Genomic DNA, 22,322 nt, shown 5'->3' on the forward strand with positions numbered 1-22,322 from the left:
GGCAGACTCCCATCAGCTTCTAAATAGACTCTCATCAGCTTGTAAACCTTCTTTGGATCTTGTCTCACTTTTGTACAATTTCCACGCAATATTCTCTCTTAGCCACCAATACTTTCTAGATATAAGAAATTTTGAAAGTAAAGTTTATGACTTTATAATTGTTTCCACTTATGCTTTGTAGATCTCATGCATTACGTACTCGACTTCTTTTCCTTTTAAACAATAACACAAAGTTTTATTCACGCAGTTCAGTCAAATTACCTAGGTCTGCAATTATAGAGTAGCTATAGTTCCCTTTTATTTATGTCCTGTGAATTACAATGCAACTCTGATTGTTCTCCAAATAGATAGCACTCTGACTATCACAATGCAACTGAACTTCACCTTACTCAACACCCAACTCTTCCACTAACCATGTAAGTCACAATCCTCCCTTGGCAGCTTCAGCTACTGCCATGTATTTTGCCTCAGTTGTAGACATAGCTACTAAGATTGAATTGATGATTTCTAGCATATAGGTCCCCCACAAGAGTAAAGACACACCTTGTTGTAGACCTCCTATCATCCAGATCATCTGCATGGTCATAATCCACATATCCCACAACTAATGGAATACCTTGCTCCATGTCGAACATGATACCATGATTCGTTGTACCTTTCAAGTACCTTAGGATCCACTTGATTGCTTCCCTGACTTGGACATGAACTTGCACACTTTACTAATCGCTTGTGCCAAATTCGGTCTAGTGTAAACCATAGCATACATCAAACAACCAATTGCACTAGCATAAGGAATCTTAAACATACCTTCAATCTATGAGTCTGTCTTTAGACATTGTTCCAAAGAGATTTTAAAATGATTCTCCAATGGAATACTCACAGGCTTTGCTTTGCTCATGTCAAATTTTCTCAAAACACCTTCAACATAGCTTTTCTGAGACAACCATAATTTATTAGCTCCTATGTCCATGTGAATTTCCATCCCAAGAATCTTCTTTGCAACACCTATATCTTTCATATCAAACTCCTTACCCAACTTAGTCTTCAACTCATTTACATTATGTAAACGGTTGGCAGCAATCAATATATCATCAACATAAAGTAACATGACAATAAAAGAGCTATCACCAAGGCTCCTCACATAAACACAACAATCATAAACACACCTTTTACATCCAATATGGAGCATGTATGAATTAAAGTGCTTGTATCACTGCCTTGGAGATTGCTTCAAGTCATATAAAAACCTCTTCAATTTGTAAACAAGTCTGCCATGTCGAGTATTAGTGAATCCCTATAACTGCTCCCATATAGATTTATTTATCTAGATTACCATGGAGAAAAGTTGATTTCACATGCATCTGCTTTAAATGTATATCCCTGTTGGATTTTTCTTGTACATCCACTTGCAACCAATATCTCCCTTTTTGTGTGACAGCGGAACAAGATCTTATATCTCATTCTTTTTCAAGGACTTCATCTCCTCCACCATAGCACCCATCCACTTATCTTTCTTTCTCCTGGATAGCCATGGCCTCTTGAAAGGTAGAAGGGTCGCCTGAGTTGGTAAGAAGAGCATATGTTGCTAAGTCTTCAAACTCATATCTCACTGGAGGTGTAATACAACGAGGCTCCCTATCATGCACAAGCGTATAATCTTGTACTCCATCTGAATCTTGCACTCCACCTGAATTTGAGCCTGGTTCTTCCTGTTGTTGGTCTACAATCTTCCTTGGTCTCACTGGGTGGCTCCTCAATGTCTACCTAAATCTTGTCTTTACTGGAATGCTCTACCTCAATATCTGGCACAACTGTTACATCTAACTATTTCAACATTCAATGCTTAACAAATACAACATCTTTGCTGATAACTACCTTCCTCATAACAGGATCCCATAACTTGTACACCTTCACACCTTTATTGTAGCCAATAAATATGCATTATTTTGACTTAGGGTCAAGTTTAGACCACTCCTTACTGGAAATATGCACATATGTTGGACATCCAAAAATCCTCAAATTGCTCAGATCAATGGGGTTACCTGTCCACACCTCCTCTGCAAATTTTCCTTCCAATGAAGTAAGTGGTGATTTGTTAACTATATAGCATGCCATATCGAGTCTTGTTGCCCAGAAACCTTTTGAAATACCAACATCCAATTGAATGCACCTTGCCTTCTCCGTCAGAGTCATGTCCATCCACTCTGCAATACGATTCAATTGTGGTGTCTTCCTCGCAGAAAAGTGTCTATGGATTCCATTCCTCTCACATAAATGCATGAACTTCTTGTCAATGTATTCAGTTCCATCATTAGATCGCAATTACTTTATTTTTCTTCCTATATGGTTCTCAACCTCTGCCTTTCATATTTGAACATGGCGAAGAACTCATATTTATATTTCATGAAATAAACACATACCTTACGAGAAAAATCATCAATGAATAACACAAAATACTTGGAACCTCCAACCGAGAGCTCTTTTGTAGGCCCTAGACATCAGAATCGACATAGTCTAAGATTCCATTTGTCTTGTATTGCCCGGTCTTGAAACGAATTATACATTATTTCACAAAAATACAATACTTACACAAACAAATTGTCCAACTACGAACATCCTTCAAAAAATTACTCCTATGTAGTTTCATCATCCCACGTTCATTGAGATGACCCAAGCGCATGTGCCATAGTTTGGTTGCATCATTATCATTTTCAACAAATGTTATATCACCCATAATTATGCCCCCTAACAACTTATAAATGTTGCATGCATTCCTCCTTGTCGACATCACTGTCATTGCACCCTTGCTAACCCTCATGATGTCTCTATCTCCGTCTGACCGAAATGAATAACCATTTGCTAGAAGAGTACCCAGAGAAATCAAATTCTTCCTCAATTCTAGAACATAACACACATCACTCAACGTGTGCACGCCATCATCATTCAAAGCAAATTTAATTTGCTCTTTTTCAGTGATGGTACAAGTTTTATCATCACCTAAATAGACAAAACTAAAATCACCTGATTTAAAAGAGTTGAACCACTTCCAGTGTGGCGTCATATGGTAGGAGCACCCTGAATCAAGGATTTATACATCAGTGCACTTTACAGATGAAACATAAAGCAAATCCTCTTCACTACAGGAACCATCAGTCTAAACTACATTTGATGAACTATTGTTGCCTGGCTTGTTATGACAATCCCTCTTCTAATGGTCAATTTGCTTCCAACCAAAACATTCTATTTTTTTCAATCCTTGGACTTGAACCTCCTTTTCTTTCTATAACCCACTACTTTACCCTTGTCTCTGACATTGTCTTGACCTCCCTTCACAAACAAACTTTCACCTGAACTTCTTCCACCTTCCTCTACACTTTGGCGACGTTGTGTGTGTTGCAAAAGGATAGAATAAATAGAATTCATCATGATTGGTTCCTTCCCGTTTGTTAGAGTGGTCACCAAGTGATCATAGGAGCTTGGTAAATAGCACAACAGAATAATAGTTTTATCCCCATCGTCTACCTTCACACCAAGCCGTGTCAAATCAGCAAGGATGTTGTTGAAAGCGTTGACATGAGGCTGCAAATCGCATCCTTCCTACAACTTCAGGCTATAGAGATGTTGTTTCTCGAACAATTTGTTCCTAAGGGTCTTGGACACGTACTGATTTTTCGATTTTTTCCAAACATCCTTCGGAGTTGTGAGGTCTAAGATATCATTCATCACGTCATCAGAAACACAAAGTTTTATCAAACATGCAGCATTCTCCTTCCTCACGTTCCAATCAACGATTGCAATGCCTGTCAGTTTCTCATCACGAAACGTCTTCTATAAACCTTGTTGAGCCAACAAATCATTAACCCTCCTTGCCATAAACTGAAACTGCATGTTCCGTTGAACCGAGTCACTTCGAATTTCGCACCTACATGATTAAGTGTCATTTGATACTAATTGTTAGAACAGTAACGAGAATACAAATCAGAGTAGAGAAAAACACACGAAAGTTTTGTTCACGCAGTTCGGCCAAATTGCATACGTCTACGACTATAGATTAGCTACAATTCACTTTTACTTATATCTTGTGAATTAACCTTAGTTTCCCTCAACAAATCATTATCTCTATCCATAATTATCTCAACAATATGAATTATATTCTTAACAACTTATAGTTATCTCAACAACTTATAGATATCTCACTAATATGAGTCATATTCAACACTTCCTACCAGAAAGATCCTTTTGTGTGTATATTGTGGACCTTATTATGTATGGGATTTTGTAATCATCTATTTGGTAGCAAGATAGAGTTTTTCTCCAATAAGATGTGTAACTTGAAAGAAGAAGAAAAAGTGACGCATTAAATAAGTTAAAGGTCGACAACATTTACATTATAAACTAAAATGTTTAACTTGAAAGAAGAAGAAAAAGTGACGCATTAAAATAAGTTAGAGGACATCACATGATGAGTAGTTTTGGATAAAGTATTGGAGAGGATTATAAATATTATGCACAAATTGAGGCTTGCAATTTACAACCAAATTCAGCATAATCTATACAAGCAGGAATCCTAAAACACAAACCCGAGTTAGGGTCAACCCTACACAAAGTAGAATTTCTCTATAAGGTGGTCACATCACTTCTGGCAGTAGTTTGAAGGTGGCCTTCAACCTTCTGCACCTGAATTCTGAAGTCGCGCAGTGTGTAGTTCAGACCGCATCAGCACGTCTGATAAATTTATTCTGCAGCATTAAACAAAACAAATTAACCAACTTTCAGTAAAAGATAAAAGTAGTGGAGGGTTGTTTGTACATGCCGAATCCAGTAAAAAAAATCACAGTTCGTGTTCTTATACCGTACCAATCATCAGTTATACAATATTCTTTGAGTACAATAATCTTATTGTGTTTTTCTGTCTTGCGTCCGGTCCTGTTTCTCCAGGGGTAAAAGAGATAAAATCCACATCCTACATAAACCAAAATTGAAGTATGTGGCTACAATGATAATATCTCAATAGGTCTTTATAATATAATCAAGCCAGCCCACTCAGCGATTTTAATGCAATGTGAAGGAATAGGTAATGAAGAGCTTACGACACATTATTTGAAACATAAAATATTGGAAGCTTTTCCACTCCTGCAGCTCTCCATTTAGATCTTTCGAAAGATATTTCTTGGTCAGCCTCCGACCCAGTTGCAGTTAGAACAAACTGAAATGTTCGAAGTAACATATCAATTTACTATCACTCACAACTATAACATGATATTTCAGTATTGATTAACAAAACGAAAATGTGAAAAATGCATAAGTCAAACACAAGGGTCACACTCACAACCAACACAGTCACATACCAGTGGAAAAAGTATAGCCATAATCCCATAACTCACAAGAGGAGAGAAAAAGAATATAGCCAAAACGCATGGACTTCCTGTAATGATGCAAAAATCACTTCTTAATCTCAAATATGAAGGAAATCATAGGATAGAGTATTATACATGAAAGAAAAATGTATTCCATAGTTCAACACTCTCCTACAAGAAAATGCTGCTAGACTAAATTTTGTAGGCAACAACATATGTCGAATTACTGGCATTCTGCTTTTTAATTGCACAACTCCCAAAGTTGAAGAACCTCAGTTCCCATTCCCATACACCCAATCTATCCTTTCACAAACAACCTCTAATATAGCCTCTAAGCAGACATGTTGAGGACTGTTATATTTTATTTCTTATAATCAAATATACAGAGAAAAAAGAACTGTCCTTGTTCCTAAGGTTTGTAAAATAAGATGTTTTATCTGAGAGGCATCAAAAGAAGAGATCAAACACACAGGGATTTTGAACATATATTTTTCTTTAGTGAAACAAACAAGTTTTCTTAATAAACTTAATCGCAAAAAAAAATTATCTTTAAAAAATCTTACCAAAACCAGCAAAAAATGGCCAGTAAGATTGAAAGTAGTCCAGCCTTCTGTCAAGAGCCACTTCATTGAAATTCCATTTATACCTAATCAAAAAGCATACTTTAAAACATGTATCCAATTGGTGAAGGAGATCATTAAGCAAAGGTGTATTAGGACCACATACTCGAAGCAGTAATATGCATACATCCAGGAAAGGAGTAAAAAATTGAGCACCTTCCCTATGAATGGTATGAAACCAGTTGCATAAACCTGCAAATAACATTAGAAATTACATGATTTTAAACAACTACAAAGGATAAAAAAAAAACCCACCCCCACCCCCCCTACTGAATATAAGGCATATATAACATATTTATCAATATGAGAACAAATATTATAACGATTTATTACCTCGAGAAAGAAAACACTCAAAAGTAGTATCGAATACACCTGTTCTCCAATTCCAATCATGACCCTGAGTTAAGCAAACAAAGTAGCTGAACCTTTTAGTATTGATTAACTCGGTAAGAATCAATAACTACTAATTAAAACTTTACCCTTCAAGGCCAGATGGTCTTTTTGCTTGAATAGCATTTTGCATAATTGGTGTGTTGTTTTGGCTGGAGACTTTGTCCACAGTAAACTTAGATCTTCCCATTGCAGCATACCCATACTTGGCAATGTCATTGTACCTATATACACACCCTTAGCACTTTTTATAGGGATAAATCCTATCTTACAATGGGAGAGTGGTACTGATATATTCGGCAAGAAAACAAAATACAAAAAATAAAAGAAAGAATTCCTAGAAGTGGACAGATTTCCCAACAGCCCCAAGCTTTCAGCTAGAAAAGAAAGAAAATGTGCCATCCTTCTTTCTTTGTGATTCACCCTCCTTACACCAGATTCATTTTCTATTTCCTCAATAATAAAAAATGTCGTTTGGTCTAACTCTACAAAACCAAATTTTAGGCTGAGGATTGACCCCTTTATAAGCACGTGCTCAGGCCATATATTGTCCGATGTGGGACTCTTCACACACTTCCTCACGCCCAGGACTAAACATCTGGACTGTGGAAATTAATGGTAGGTGGCCCGATAACGAAAACCTGATAGCATGTGCCCCGATATTACTACTCTCAGAAGTCTTGCTAATTTGGTAAGCCTACAGAATAAACCCTTAGGACCTTAGCTTTTGGATCCTTGCTATTGCTACCACAAATTCTCATTTAGATAACAAAAACAAAACAATATACTAGTTCATGACCACTTTATGAAAAGTAAATTAGATATGGAAATCCAATCGACAATACTTTGTTTGTGATTGCAATGAGAACATGACAATCAACTGAAACACTAGCCTATGGAGCCAAACACTATTTGGCAATATTGATGTGTTTTTTACACCTGTGTTGGGATTTGTAAGCTAGAACTTCCAACAGGAATTTCAATTCAGCATTGTTTTGGTGGAAAAAGCAGTCCAAAATATTCATTCAATAAGATTGCACACATGACACATGGATGCAAAAAGAGATTGGACTGCTATACAATGCATGTCTCTACTTTGTGGTGTTTTATGATCTTTCGGAGAATGTATCTTATTCTCTTAAAAGCACTTCCCTGATTTATGAATTTTTATTTCTTAGTAATGAAGACTTAAAGAAATATGTAAAACATGACAACAAAGGCCAGCACAGTGCATCAAGCATGACAAAAAAGATGGGCAGAATAAATTAGGAAGTGAAAATTACCATAAGGTGCTTAGAACTATGCTAAACACATATAATGGGTAAAACCAAAGTGCCTGCAGGGAGACAATAACAAAAAGATAGATTAGTTGGGAAACCAAATTCACTCAAAACCTTTGCACGACAGTCTAGATATTGAAAGATATTTGGAATACATTTAACAATGAAAACTGAGAAAATTCTCAAGAGCAATTATGTAATTATCTCGACGGATACTAGCTTTTGAAATTTACATTTTTCGTATGCGTGCCATGTTTTTCTAAATCAACGTATGGGTCAACGAGTCTGTTTAACCTGCCTGTAACTTAGTATGTAGATCAACTTATTGGTGAAAATCTGATTCAGCGCAAATATTTGGACCGTATTGCTATCTTAAGCACATTGTATAAGATAACAAAAAAACCCAAAAGCTCTGATGCAGAAAGTACATGATCAGATCTGCTTCCACAGTCATATCAGCTCAATATAAACAATTTTTTTATATACAAATAAAAATGCTGAAAATCCATGCAAGTTGTAAAGGCAAATGAATATCTACTTGTAAACAAAGGAAGAAGAATAAGAACAAGCAACAGAGCGATTTTTGAGGTCAGTGTACACTTCAAAAATAGTATATTATATACTTACATAAAAGAGCTGAATGAGTGCAAGACGTAAGAAAGAATAAAATTTCAAAGTTCCACCTAAGGCACACAGTTTATGAGAAACAAGCTGCGAGCATTGATCAGGTAATATCCACCACAAAGCAGGGATCACAACCGAGTTTAGGACGAATATACTGCACAAAAATTTGAAGATATTCAATTCATCAAACACATCCATTATGCATGTATCAACCAATTATGTCAAACAGGATTAATTTCTTTTTATGTCACAAACTCTCATTCATTCCATTGAAATAAATTCAAGCTAGTCAAAACCGATCTTCACTGATCAGCCTACTCATCTGTTCTGAGAACAGTCAAAACCAGTGAATAGTATACAAGATACACTAGTAACACTAACAAACAACTAGCAACAAAAGAAACAAAAAAACATGACAAAAATACAAGGGTTATTCTAACAAATACCTTAAGGGCAATCCATACCAGGAAAAGATAGGGTTAGAAATTGATTGGTAAAAACAAAAATAGTAAGTAAAAGTAGTAAATTGAAATTGGATTAATAGTAACCTTCCTAAGAAAATGAAACCATTGAAGAGAAAACACTGGCCTGTTCGCATCAAAAGATTCTTTGACCTACAAAACACAAAAAAAAATCAAATTCAATTCAAATTGAAATTGGTGAAGTGAAAGATGAACATGAAAACTCACCTGAGACAGAGAATAACAACGCGGTGAAGGCAACATGCTTCTCTCAAACCTTCCAGCCATAGAACACCGCAAGACTTCACCTTTTCCATTATCTGCTTCATGATCAACGCTTTACTTTTACTTCAGCTTCAAAATTCGCATATTCATGATCATCAAATCAATGTTTATTTTCTTTTTTTTATTAATAAGGACCGATAAACAAAAATTTATAGAACAAAAGTAAATTGTTTTGTTTTTATTTGAAACATAGTAGTAACAAACTTTGATGAATATAAGGATTTGAAAAAATAACCTAAAAATAAAGCACTTTGATAAAGTTAAAGATTTTTAAAAATAGCCTAAAAACAATGTTAGCTGTCAATTACTTTAACTTGTTTGGTTTTTATTTTTCTTCTTATTTTTTAACCGTGATTTGACAACTCATACACACATCTATTGTAAAACAAAAAAATGTTCTTTAAAAAAATATTAAGACAATTAAAAAAAATCAATTCAAAAAGGAAATAAAAATTTACGCATCATCATCATCATCATCATCATCATCATCATCATCATCATCATCATCATCATTATTATTATTATTATTATTATATATATATATATATATATATATATATATATATATATATATATATATATATATATAATAGTATAGACTAAATTAATACTTTCATTTTTTATCTTTTAAATTGTTATTTTTATTTTTCTTAATATAAATTTTGGATTGGTAAAGACACTTTAAGGAGAAGTCCATTTCAACTTTTAAAATAGTCCAATGATTATTCAATTCAGAGCTAAAAAGTACTTTTGTGTGTGCGTAAGATTTAAGATGCATTTATATTTTTTATCCATCATTTATTCTTTTTGGATTCATCAAGTGAGTTGAATGTTAGAGTGTTAATTTTGCAGGTTCACTCATGTGTTCCACTGCATGAAAGACTTGTAACACTGAATCAAGAGTCCAACATCATAATTCAAGCTTTATCATGGTTCTGATACAAAACATTGGCGCCGTTTATGGGAATCGACTATTGATTCTCATGAATTTTCACAATCAAATATTATTTGATGTGAAATCTAGTTCGTCGTGATGAAAGGCCAGGATAAAGGAGAATGACATACGTTTAGAGATCTTTTGTACCCTTTCAATCGGACACCCCTTCCAATTTTTGGCATCGATGATGGCAAAAGGAATCATCGAGCCATGGGAAGTTTTCGTAGTTGAATTCCATTCTATCTACATTAACAGAATGTGAAATGGAGTCGAGGACCCTGATGTTATGAAAGGATCGACAAAATCTTCAATATAACTCCTTCAGAGCCACGACCTTGGCAGCAACAGAAATCCTGATAGCTTGCTCGGCATACCTCGAGATGGATGAGATGTGAGAATATAAACATGTAGTGTGGATCGACATGAAAGGGTGATTCGATATGGCACATGTCAGTCTTACCACTCATAAGCATGAAAGTGTTGGACAAGTGACTTTAAGCACAAGAGGGGGGATGAATTATGGTAAATTTCGTGATTAATTTTATACTTTTCTCGATTAAGATCATATTTGTAGTTTTGTTTGAGTAAAATGCAATAGAAATATAATGAAGGTAAATTGAAGAAATTAAAAGAGTAGGGTTATAGAGATTGCACCAGAGATTTATACAGTTTTGGTCAAACGTTGGCTTAGTCGTGTCCCCAACAGATCTTCTATAGAGTTTAACCATAAACTTTGAGCTTTTGAAGGTTATGCTCACGAACCTTAATACTATTTGATCTTGAGATTTTTACAGGCTTATCCCCAACCATTGACAGCTTTTATCCCAGACTAAGATGACAAGCCATTTAGAGATTTATGGTTTATCTCACTAACCAAAACAAAATAAAATTACATTACAAATAATAAAATAAAACATTCTAAAAAGATGACATACATACATTTCAAAAATTTTAAATAATAAATTCAAATTAAAATATCAAAATATTGACCACATATTTAATATTCTAAATTATCAAAAATAGATAATAATGTACATAATGAAATAAACGGGGCAGGTTCGGGGTGGGTACTAGTGTCCCCATTAGCCGACTCGTCCCCATATTTTATAATCGGGGAAAACCCAAACCTAGTCAAAGGTGGGTACCCGCGGGTACGGGTTATGTTGTCATGTGTGTGTGTGTGTGTGTGTGTGTGTGTGTGTGTGTGTGTGTGAGAGAGAGAGAGAGAGAGAGAGAGAGAGAGAGAGAGAGAGAGAGAGAGAAATTCCTTAGTGCTTCTAAGTTACTCCCTTACTTTACAATACTCGGGTCACTCAGATAGACAGACAGACAGACATGACCTGGCAAACTTTCACACTTTATTTGAGGCTTCAAGATTCTTTGTTGGATTGCTCCTGATCATATAAGCACTTTAATCTTGAGTCTTTTTCTATTAATGAGGTGTGAGATGTTTCTTTTGTAGTTCACCATTTAACTAGTGTTATCATCATCAAAAGATTAGAAAGGATCCTTTGCGGGACTATCAACTTTTTACCTGCAAGCACGTAGATCCACAAAGAGTATACACATATCGAAGTCGGTCTCAGAGCAAATAGATAAGAAAAAGGATAGGTGTTTTTCATCGTTATACTTTTTAAAAGTAGTCATCAACATCGTCGGATGGACTGTGGCCTACTATTCTAGACACAAAACTACCTTGTTCCAACTAATTATAGGCCTTGAATCTATCAAAATGGTATAAATTTTCCCATTTCTTTTAAAAACAGGGTCAAAGAAATAAAGCTCATTAAGTTGGAGAGGATGTACCACGCCCCCCTTGAGAGTTATCCATTCCAAATATGTAGGTAATTAAGCTTATACATGTCAACCTAAAACCAGGCTCAAACTTGGGGAAAGGTAACGGGACGCCTCTCTTGGTGAGGGACAGTTCTCAACAACGCTGGAAAATTACGCTAGTTCCAAAATAACGGGACTGTAAGGATTACGTCAGCTCCCGACAAAGGAGACATGTAAGAACCACGTCAGTTCCCAACATGTAGGACGGGTGATAACAGAACTCTAAAAGTCATGTTGATTCCTAAAAAGCAGGACGGTCAAACCAAAATATAGTAAGTTACCCATACTCCCGACAATGAGGAAGCACGGGAGCAACCAACTCGAACAATGTTGAATCCAAAGGCGAACAGGTCAATGAAAAAAGAAAACAAATCAAAGAGATTAAACCATTAAAGCAACCCAACAATATGGAACAAGGCTAATTAACACAATAAAAACAAGTTATACAAAGCTTGGAGTGGAAATGACATCACGCAAGTCGGGCCAAGACAAAATACTATACATCAGGACCTCTTTTGGGGTCTTTGTTATCTTCTATAATGGCTTCATCCCAGGCCAATTTCTTTGAGTCCAATTCCAAATAAGGAATATGAATGCTTGGACATAAAAACTTCACCTGATCGGTCTAATCCTTAAAAGCACCAAAGATGACCTTAAGAACCTCATCAATAGCTTCATTGACTTTCTTGTGAATCGCCGTCAGATTTTTAGTATGAATCTCTTGATCCTTGGCATGAAAATATTTCCCATTCTAGATATATCTCTCCTTAGAAGGATTTCTGATAGTAAGAACATCCCTTTTACTAGCAGCTGCAATGGACACCAAAACAACATTATGGAATTTATGGAAGGTGTTCTCAGAAATTAACTTCATCTTCTTGACATCAAGAAGACTTTGGAGGAAAGCAAGGTCAATCCCGGCCACATAAGTTTGTGCCTCCTATAAAGTGAGGGGTATCGGATATTGGAGGACATCGAGAAACTTAAAGAGAGTATAGGGAGTCCTTGTGCCAAGAAAAGTGAGTCCCGCGGGAGAAGAATTAAATAGCATGAACCTCTTACTCGGACTTTCAAATATAGGAAGCATCGGAATCCATACCTCTCTTGGCATTGTTCATAGAACCCCAACATAGTGTGTCACCATCTAACACTAGATTCGGCCATCAAACCAAGAGCGTAGTGAAAAAGGAAGGAGGGCAAAGAAAAGAGAAAGGTTGTAGAAGACGAAGTCAGAAAGCTCATGAAGGTCAGCATTATTAAGGATATCAGGTACCCGACTTGGTTAGCTAACATAGTTATGGTGAAGAAGAAATCAGTAAAATGGTGAATGTGTGTAGATTTCACCGACTTGAATAAAGCATGTCCAAAAGATCCCTACCCGTTTCCTCATATTGATCGACTCATCAACGAGGCTTCCGGTTTTCATTTTCTTAACTTTTTAGATGCCTACTCAGGATACAATCAGATTTGAATGAATCCATTAGATTCCCCTAAAATGGAATTTATGGCCAACATGAACAATTACTATTACGAGGTGATACCCTTTGGGCTAAAAAACGCAAGGGCTACCTACCTGAGACTGATGGATATGAAGTTTAATTCACATATAGGACGAAATCTGGAGGTGTATGTGGATGATATGATGGTAAAAATCCCAGAAGATAATAAGCATGTCGAAGACTTAGAAGAAACATTTACATCAATTGAGATTACAATATGAGGCTAAACCTGAACAAATGTACGTTTGGAGTACAAACAGGGAAATTCCTTGGATTTATGTTAACCAGCAAAGGAATAGAAGCAAACCCGGATAAATGTCAGGCAATCATTAACATGAGGAGTCCTTCAACAATAAAAGAGGTACAAGAATTAACAAGGCATTTGGCTGTCTTATCTTATTTTTTATCCTGTGTAGGAGATAAGTCGATCCATTTCTTCATTGGTGTAAGAAAATCAATGAAATTCCAGTGGATGGAGGAATGTGAAGAGGATTTTAAAGAGGTAAAGTGTTTCTTACCTGCACCTCCATTTTGGTACGACCCAGAGAGAATCAACCACTTATCATATACTTAGAAGTATCAAACAAATTTATGAGTTCGATATTAGTTTGGGAAACCGAGGAAGGAGAAAAACCGGTATATTTTGTTAGTAAGATGCTGAAAGAAGCAGAATTACATTACCATAAGATTGAACGTCTCACGTTGGTAGTAGTGATTACAACCCAAAAGTTGAGATATTATTTTCAAGGACACCCCATTATCGTCAGAACCAATTATCTTATTAAACAAGTCTTGAAAAACTCGGATTTGGCGGGAAGAATGGTTGCCTGGACGATAGAGTTGTCAGAATATGATATAAAATTTGTGCCTAGAAGTAGCATTAAGTCTCAAATCCTCATTGATTTCTTAAACGATTTAGTGCTCCAGTTTTAGAAGAATCGTCGTGCAAATGGACTTTATCTGCTGATGGGTCCTCTAATCTCAAAGGAATTGGATCTAGGATAGTGCTAAAAGGACCGATTGACCTAATGTTTGAATACTCTTTGTGTTTTAATTTCCAGGCTAACAATAACCAAGCAGAATACGATGCTTAATTGCAGGAATGAAGTTAGCGAGAGAGGTCGGAGTGATGCATTTACTGGTCCTAACTAATTCTCAGTTGATCACCAGTCAAGTTAAGGAAGAATGTCAAACAAAGGATCTGTCGTTGGTCAAATATTTGCGAAAAGCTCTCAAGATGTCCCAAACATTTGAAGTGTTTGAGATAACTCACATCCCTAAGGGAGAGAGCACCAGAGTCGATCTCTTGGCACGGTTAGCAAGTACCAAGGGCACTGGGTTAAATAAAACAATAATTCAAGAAACCTTGGAAATGGCAAGTACATAAGTGTATGAGGTCATGACACTGAATAAGGCTAGGCGCTGGATAGCGCCTATCATTCGGTATTTGACTTAAAACGAACTACTTGAAGAAGAAATAGAAGCCAATTGTATTAAAAGGATATATGCGAGGTACCTCATCATGGACGACCACTTGTAAAGATGAGTAGATCGATCCGGTATTGAGGTGCATCTCGGAAGAAAACTCGGTTTTTGTCATGAAGGAATTTATGGCAGTCACATTGGAGGAAGGGCACTATCAGGAAAAATACTTATAGCAGGATATTACTGGCCAAGCATGTTGCAGGATTGTGCATAATTTGTAAGTCAGTGTGAAAATTTCCAGGTGTTTGCTCCTTTTATTCACTCTTCCGCAGAAGTGTTGCATTCAATGTTTTCATAATGGTCATTTTATCAATGGGGGCATATATCCTAGGTCTATTTCCTATGGTAGCCGGACAGCTAAAAATCTTAATAGTAGTTGTAGATTACTTCATTAAATGGGTGAAGGCAAAAGCCATGGCATGAATCACAACGGCAAAGGCATGTTGGTTCTACTAGAGAAACATAATATGTCGTTTTGGTCTGCCTGGAGTTATTGTATCTGATAATGGTGTGCAATTAGCTAGCACATCAGTTATTTAGTTTTGTAAAGACCTGGGAATACAAAACCAGTTCATTCGGTAGATCATCCTCAAGCAAACGGTCGGACAAAAGCAGCAAAAAAAATCATTTTGTCCGGGATGAAGAAGAAGTTGGATGAAGCCAAAGGATTATGGGTCGAGTACCTATATGAAATTTTATGATCTTACCTCACTACGCCGCATTCAACTACTCGAGTGACTCCTATCAGGATGGTTTACGGTGTTGATGCAATGATATCGGTTGAGATCAATACGTCGACATGGACACGTCTAGATTTTGATGAAAGCGTCAACTAGGAAGGTTTGGACAGTTTATTGGACTTGTTGGATAAAATCAGGGAAACAACCCATATCAAAGAATTTGCAGCTAAACAAAGAATTGCTCGGAGGTTCAATATTAAAGTAAGGCAAAGGGGATTTCCCGAAGGAGACTTAGTGGTAAAAAGAGTTATTGGTCCTACAAAGAAAGTCAAATTGGCTCCGAATTAGGAAAGACCCTAATGTGTTCGTCAGAGGCTAAATAATGGGGCTTATAAGTTAGAAAGTTTATAGGGTGTTGAAATACCCAGAACTTGGAATGTAACTAGTCTTAAACTTTATCTTAGTTAGACTATGTAATAAATGTATTGAATAAAAATTATGGGGATGCACTCTTTTCCCTTGCAAGAGCAATGATTTTTAATGAGACACCCATAGTTAAAACAAATGTCTTTATAAAGCAAGTACTAAGGCATGATCCAGGAAAATGTCCAAGCAACTTGAAGCCTCTGGCATAATCGGTTGCGGTCGGGTAACATTTAATAAAACCTCTAGCCTAAATGAAGTCCAAACAACTTGAAGCCTTTGGCATAATCGACTGCGGCTGAGTAACGTTTAATAAAATCTCTGGCCTAACTAAAGTCCAAGCAACTTGATACCTCTAGCATAATCAGCTATGGCAGGTAACGTTTAATAAAACATCTGACCTAACTGAAGTCCAAGCAACTTAAAGCCTCTGGAAAAATCGGTTGCGGTCGGGTAACATTTAATAAAACCTTTGGCCTAACTGAAGTCTAAGCAAACTGAAGCCTCTGACATAATTAGTTGTGGCCGAGTAATGTATAATAAAATCTCTAGCCTAACTAAAGTCAAAGCAACTTGAAGCCTTTGGCATAATCAGTTGCGGTCGGGTAACGTTTAATAAAACCTTTGGCCTAACCGAAGTTCAAGCAACTTCAAGCCCCTAGCATTATCGGTTATGGATGGGAAATGCTTAATAAAAGCCTATGATCTTCATTTAAACATCAACCCCATGAGGCTCTGAATGTCGATCTTGTAAAATTAACACACCTGTGAATTTAAGCGGTATGGACAATTTATCACCGGCAAAATATCCAACTTATCTTGGTCCAGAACCTCCTGGACTCTGTGATCAAGATAATATAATCGTGTTGACCCACGGGGTTGGTCATAAATCTGTAACTCAAATAATAAGACAAACAAGATAGGTGAAGTCAAAGAGAACACACATAAGGGAAAAGAAATAACTTCATTACAAAAGCCTTTAAAATGTTTAATTTTCTGGTAGGAAAGAAAAATATTGTTTAAAAGGTACAAAATGCACATCACCATTGATGGCCAACAAAAAAACTTAATTAAATTCAAATTTCATGCTCGTCCACCCGAGCTTCTGGTATTGGATTATCATTTGTCATGTCCTTCAAGCCTTCTGCTTTAGGAGAAGCTTCTTCCATGTCGACTAGTTGCCCGTCCACCACAGGTTTGAAGAAATCCATCCTTCACACATCCAGGTCTGGTGCGATGCATATAGCTTGGGCTTTGGCCCTCTCAAAGGCCCCGTCACTGACAGAAAGCAAATCAACCTGAGCATCTTGCATCGATTTCTTTAAAGTCTCGTTAAGAGTCCAAGATTGCTCTATTTCTTGAGTTAAGCTAACATTAGTTACCTCCAGTTTTGAGCACCTGGTTGCCACAATCTCCTTCTGATTAGTTGTTTCCAATAATTGAGATTCTGATATCTATTTTTGCTTCTTCATCTCCAAGAGTCGCTTGGTCAATTCATCTACATGAGTAATTTGGGCTTTCAAATCATCCTTTGACTGGTTTAGCTCTTTGTTAAGGTGAATCTCATTATGTTCATAACGACATATTTTATCAAGTATGCCCCAAAATTTTAGGTCAATTGTTGAGCATCAATAGACTTTATCTTTTTGACATTCTCAATTGCATTCAAATGATCATAGAGGATCCTTAACCCAGAAAAACTATTGGACCAAAACTTAAAATCGGAAGAAGGTTTAGATTGATGACAACTACTTGAATCTTGCATTAGAATGGTAATTGTCAAGCCAGCTTGACCGACGTCCTCACTGATCATGGTCTTCATTTTCTTTGGAGAATTGGGCTTTGGATCCTCGGAAGTAGAGACAGAAGTCGGTTGGGGCTCCGATATGACAATAGCCACTTTAGAAACATCCAACTTATTTTATTTATGGGCTCGGGTTGGAATGCTTGTAAGGTCACTATTGGAAACTGATTGATCTTCACGCCTCACCCTAGCCTCAACCATCAGCTTCTTCTGTTCGGAGAGTTTGAGATTTGTCATGTTAGCATAAATAAAAGAGCCAGGAACATTAAAAAGGATGACTAATGACATCATATTAGAGTGATAAGTAAAAAAGTCAACGTTACCCAAAAAGTTGGAAATTTGTCCGGGATCATCAATCATCTGTAAAAGATATTTGACTTTCACTACCCAGAAAACATCCAAAACGGCTAAAAATCGAATTTCCAAATCATTTAATTTGTTATAGTCAAAACTAGAGATAAGCCAAGGGTTTTCTGACCAATGGATCAGGAAATGATAGTTCCCATTTAAATCATACATAACTTGGGGACATCTTGTCCCACTTTTAACCCGAAGGAATTTGTCTTTAAAACCCTTATAGTTAGTAGTGTAAGCTTGCAGGAAGCTCTTTCCCAGAATTCCACTAAGGGAAACCCAACCTCCTTTTTCTCCACCCATTAACTCTAAGAATAAGAAGAATAAACCTAATGTATGTGTTATGTATGTTGTGTCAAAAACAATCTCAAAAGCCTTAATAAAGCCCCGCCCATTAGGGTGTAATTGTGAGGGGGGATATGTTTAGGGTTTTGAGAAGATCAGATTCGAAGTTAGTAAATGGAAAGCGGACTTTAAAGTCTTCAATGACTCCTGAATAAAAATAAAAATATTCATCCAACACTTCTTTGAGACGAATGGTGCACACCCTTTCACCAATTACACAAGGTTCCAGTATAATGTCATCTTTCTTTCTAGTAGAAAAGATTAAAGTAGTGGAACGAAGCTTCGAGATCTAGCTTTCATTGACAATATTGTGATCGTTACTCAAAACCTTTTTGTCGATCAAAGATCCTGATGCTTCCATCTGAATATCTGAAAAACCTGAGGAGGAATACTCAAAGTTAGCGTTACTAGTGGGTGAAGGGATTTCTCCATAAACTTCTCTAATAATTCGGTCAAAATCCACTATATTCAAATAATCATCACATTATCGCATACATACATTCCAAATCATATTCCTATCACTAACAGTAAAAACGATCGAGTATGAAGACATAATAATAACAAAGAAAAAATAAGCAGAAAAGTAAAGATACTTGAAGTCTGAAGGAAGGAAGATCAGTTGGTAGATGCCCAGGGGAAAAGTTGTTTGGGAAATATATTTGAATAAAAACTAAGCCTTTTAAAAGAAATAAAGTTGTAACTATCAAAAGTTTGTATCAAAGGGTAATGATGAAATGGGAGTTCTCGTAAAAGTCATCATGAATAGAAGGGAGAAAAACTTGTCATCATTAAAGTAGCTGATGAAAATCGAGTATCACAACATAAGGAGATCGAGGAAAACCACGACTCTATGTAGAAAGGAAATTTCGGGGTTTTCTTTGTCTGAATATTTCAACCTTTTAGATCTTATGCTCGGGGAATTTATGTACATCCCAGAAAATTAGTTTGATCAACCGAGGTATAAGATCGACAAAGACTTTTGTGTACATGAATTCTTTAAAGTCGAGTTTGTGACAACCGAGTATGATAAGGCTAACAAGTCAGATAGTCATGTTGCCATCTACTAAACAAAATCTGATTAGGGTATCAAAATAAGTAAGATGGAGCCCACCTCATATAAGTCGGGAATGATCTAGTTCATACTAGTCGAATCCAATGACAAGGTTAGAATGACATTTGAAGGGTCGTATGAAACAGTTACGGAATGGTACATTAAAACATGAGAGTTATATTTATTGAGGAGACAGACGTTACATAACGATTATAGGGGCGGCGAACGTTATTGACAAATGTATTTATGAGGAATATGGAGAGTAAAAACGGGGAAGAGAAAATGAGGTTGAGATATATAAATAGGAGAATGTTTGGAGGGAGGGTAAAGGATAAGAAAAAACGAGATAAAAAATGCATAATCAATATTCCAACCAATTATTTTAGATTCTTCTGGACTGAAAAAGAAATCAATTTTTTAATTTTTTAAAAATAAGAATTGAGTTATATACCGTATTGATAATTTTCAAATTTTAAATAATTAAATACAATAAAATGATGGATTTAATTGAAGTACACTGACAGTGTAAAAGGATTTTACACCGTCAGTTAATCATAGTAGTTGGATATTGAAACAAGTTTGACTTTTATTTTAAAAATTTATAAAGTAATGCAAACGGATGATAGTGATGAATCGATTGTGTAAAACTTTTTACACTGACAGTGCATAATAATTAATCTATAAAATGATATATCGTTGAATGTAAATTACTCAATTTTTTTGTGATAGATAGAAAAGTTCTCCGGATATCAATAAATCAAATATTGATTTTGTATCATAAATTACCCGATTGGCCTTGCATAAAATCGACTTTGTTTTTGACCAAATTTAAAAATGATATGCTACTTACTAATTTGTCCTATAACCGTTCCTATAGGTTAAAAGATATATTTGGGCCTGTGTAATATAAAAGGCTAATTTGGGAATTATACAAATCCATGAGATAAAACGATAAGGGATAAGAGTCTGAGAAAGGAGAAACCGCATAGGAGAGAAAAGAGATAGAAAAATGGCGTCAGTGTCGAGCATATTTGGGTGTGGTGTATCGATGGCACCAAATTCTTCACTGAGAAACAAAGCAATTCGAACTGAAAGAAGAAATGCGTGTGGAGGATTGTTGATTGAGTGTTCATCAAGGCCACAGAAGAAATCAACTGCACATCACATGAAGACGAGGCCGAGAAAATCACGACTGTCCGATAGGAATCGGAAGCCGACTGTGTATGCTCCGTTGCCTCCGCTACCTCCTGATTTTACGATTGTGATTCCTGCTGATGCATCGACGGTTGATTTTACTCCTCCGCCTCCCACTCCTTCTGATTGATTCGGTACTTTTTTTGTATGTTGATGTGTTGTTGTTGTTCTCTTTTGTTGGATTTTGAATTGTATTGTTAAGATATACTATTGTATTATTTCAGTTTTGTTTGTCAATTAACTACTGTGCTTTTTTATGTTTATATATGATGATGATGATAAAATGGCGATGTTTTTAGATTTAGCTTTTGAATTAGGGTTTCTGAATTTGAATTTAGATTTAAAAAATTGCTTATGAGCTTACATAAGCTCTTACTGAAAAACAAATTAACTATTTATGTATATATAAAGTGTGGATTAGGCTATTGAAATTTGAAAGTAAGGTGTAGAGTAAGCAAAACCAGTGTAAAGTGAAGAGTGAAGATTTGCTATTAGATAAAGAAAAGTTTTCTTTGTTTAGACAATTGACTTATGTCACAAGTTTCTGAAACTGAAAAATATATAGTACAATTCTGTTTATGTAAAGTAGAATAGCTGAAATTTGAAGCGTGGCGTAGGAAATGATGTCAATTTTCATGGGGAGGGAGTGTTTTTGACCTTGCCGTTAGGAATTATGTGTATAATTCAGCAAATTATTTAGCAGGGCCAATTATTTAGAGGTGACTTGACAAGAAAGGGATAATGGAGAAATTTGGATGTATAAAGTGTCAAAAAGCATTCAAGATTCAGTCAAAATTAAGGGATAAAGGGATAATATAGGATCCAATATGGTGAGTGAGGAATTGACTGATAAAAAAGAGGTAGAGGTGATGTTAAAGAACTGGCCAAGTTGGAAGAAGAATGAGATATGAGATGTTGGTGAGGTATTTGGCAGTAAAGCAAGTAGGCTCTAAAATTTCAATGTTAAATCTTTCTGGATGTTAGCATCTTGTGGTGTTTAAGATATGGATATGGGTAAAAACTGTTATTTTTGTTCTTAAAATTATATACATTTGGGGAGGAGATTCTCTCCCGTTTTTTCTTCTCAATTTTTTCTCAACTAAAGCCACAAGTTGATTATAGATAGAGAAATAAAATATTAAAAAAACATGGAAATAATGGATAGATTGAATTTTAAAGGTGGAGATCACACTTCTAGACAATCCACTCCCATACTTTTGCTTGCTAGGCCAATTTAACAAGACTGTGTTTAAAAATTCTTTTCTATTTATTAGTTTTTTAAACAAAAAAACATTTGCTTTTCAATTTTTAACTTGCAATCCTAAAAAAAAATATTGATGATCATTTTTCGCGATTTCTAACTAAAAATAATAATTATGTAGATTATGTCTTTTCTAATAATTATAAATACGTCAAAAAATATTGTAACATACAGTATGAATTTTTATACTTAATTTATGTATATGAAATATTGTTAAAATAATTATCAACTAAAAAGATTTTGAAATTTTATTTTGTGAACCCATATTACTATATAACATAAAAATACATCATGGGTACTATCACATGTTTATGTTTTGTTTTTGTTACAATTAAAAAAAGAAAAATCAGGAAAATATTTAAAAAATACAATTTAAAAAATACAATTCAACTAGCAGAAGAGTACGGAGGTTCTTACAACACACCATTCTCAAGTT

General features: G+C 35.6%; 2 protein-coding genes across 2 annotated transcripts; one reads left to right on the forward strand and one right to left on the reverse strand.

The window, feature by feature from the left end:
- Positions 1–4,409: 4,409 nt before the first annotated feature.
- Positions 4,410–9,274, reverse strand: LOC127085832 (protein EI24 homolog). The gene is made up of 12 exons (XM_051026386.1): positions 8,961–9,274; positions 8,820–8,885; positions 8,275–8,425; positions 7,651–7,703; positions 6,457–6,591; positions 6,311–6,374; positions 6,084–6,169; positions 5,921–6,003; positions 5,349–5,425; positions 5,091–5,206; positions 4,858–4,963; positions 4,410–4,739 (listed from the first exon to the last, which is right to left on the reverse strand). The coding sequence occupies exons 1-11, from the start codon at positions 9,059–9,061 to the stop codon at positions 4,897–4,899; spliced, it is 999 nt and encodes a 332-aa protein (XP_050882343.1). The 5' UTR covers positions 9,062–9,274; the 3' UTR covers positions 4,410–4,739; positions 4,858–4,896.
- Positions 9,275–20,369: 11,095 nt separating this feature from the next.
- LOC127085858 (50S ribosomal protein 6, chloroplastic) lies at positions 20,370–20,927 on the forward strand. Its single transcript, NM_001426906.1, has one exon. It carries the CDS (start codon positions 20,441–20,443, stop codon positions 20,753–20,755), a length of 315 nt encoding a protein of 104 aa, NP_001413835.1. The 5' UTR covers positions 20,370–20,440; the 3' UTR covers positions 20,756–20,927.
- The last annotated feature ends 1,395 nt before the right edge of the window (positions 20,928–22,322 follow it).

The sequence above is a fragment of the Lathyrus oleraceus genome, chromosome 1, assembly GCF_024323335.1.
Source record: "Lathyrus oleraceus cultivar Zhongwan6 chromosome 1, CAAS_Psat_ZW6_1.0, whole genome shotgun sequence".
Taxonomy (NCBI): domain Eukaryota; kingdom Viridiplantae; phylum Streptophyta; class Magnoliopsida; order Fabales; family Fabaceae; genus Lathyrus; species Lathyrus oleraceus.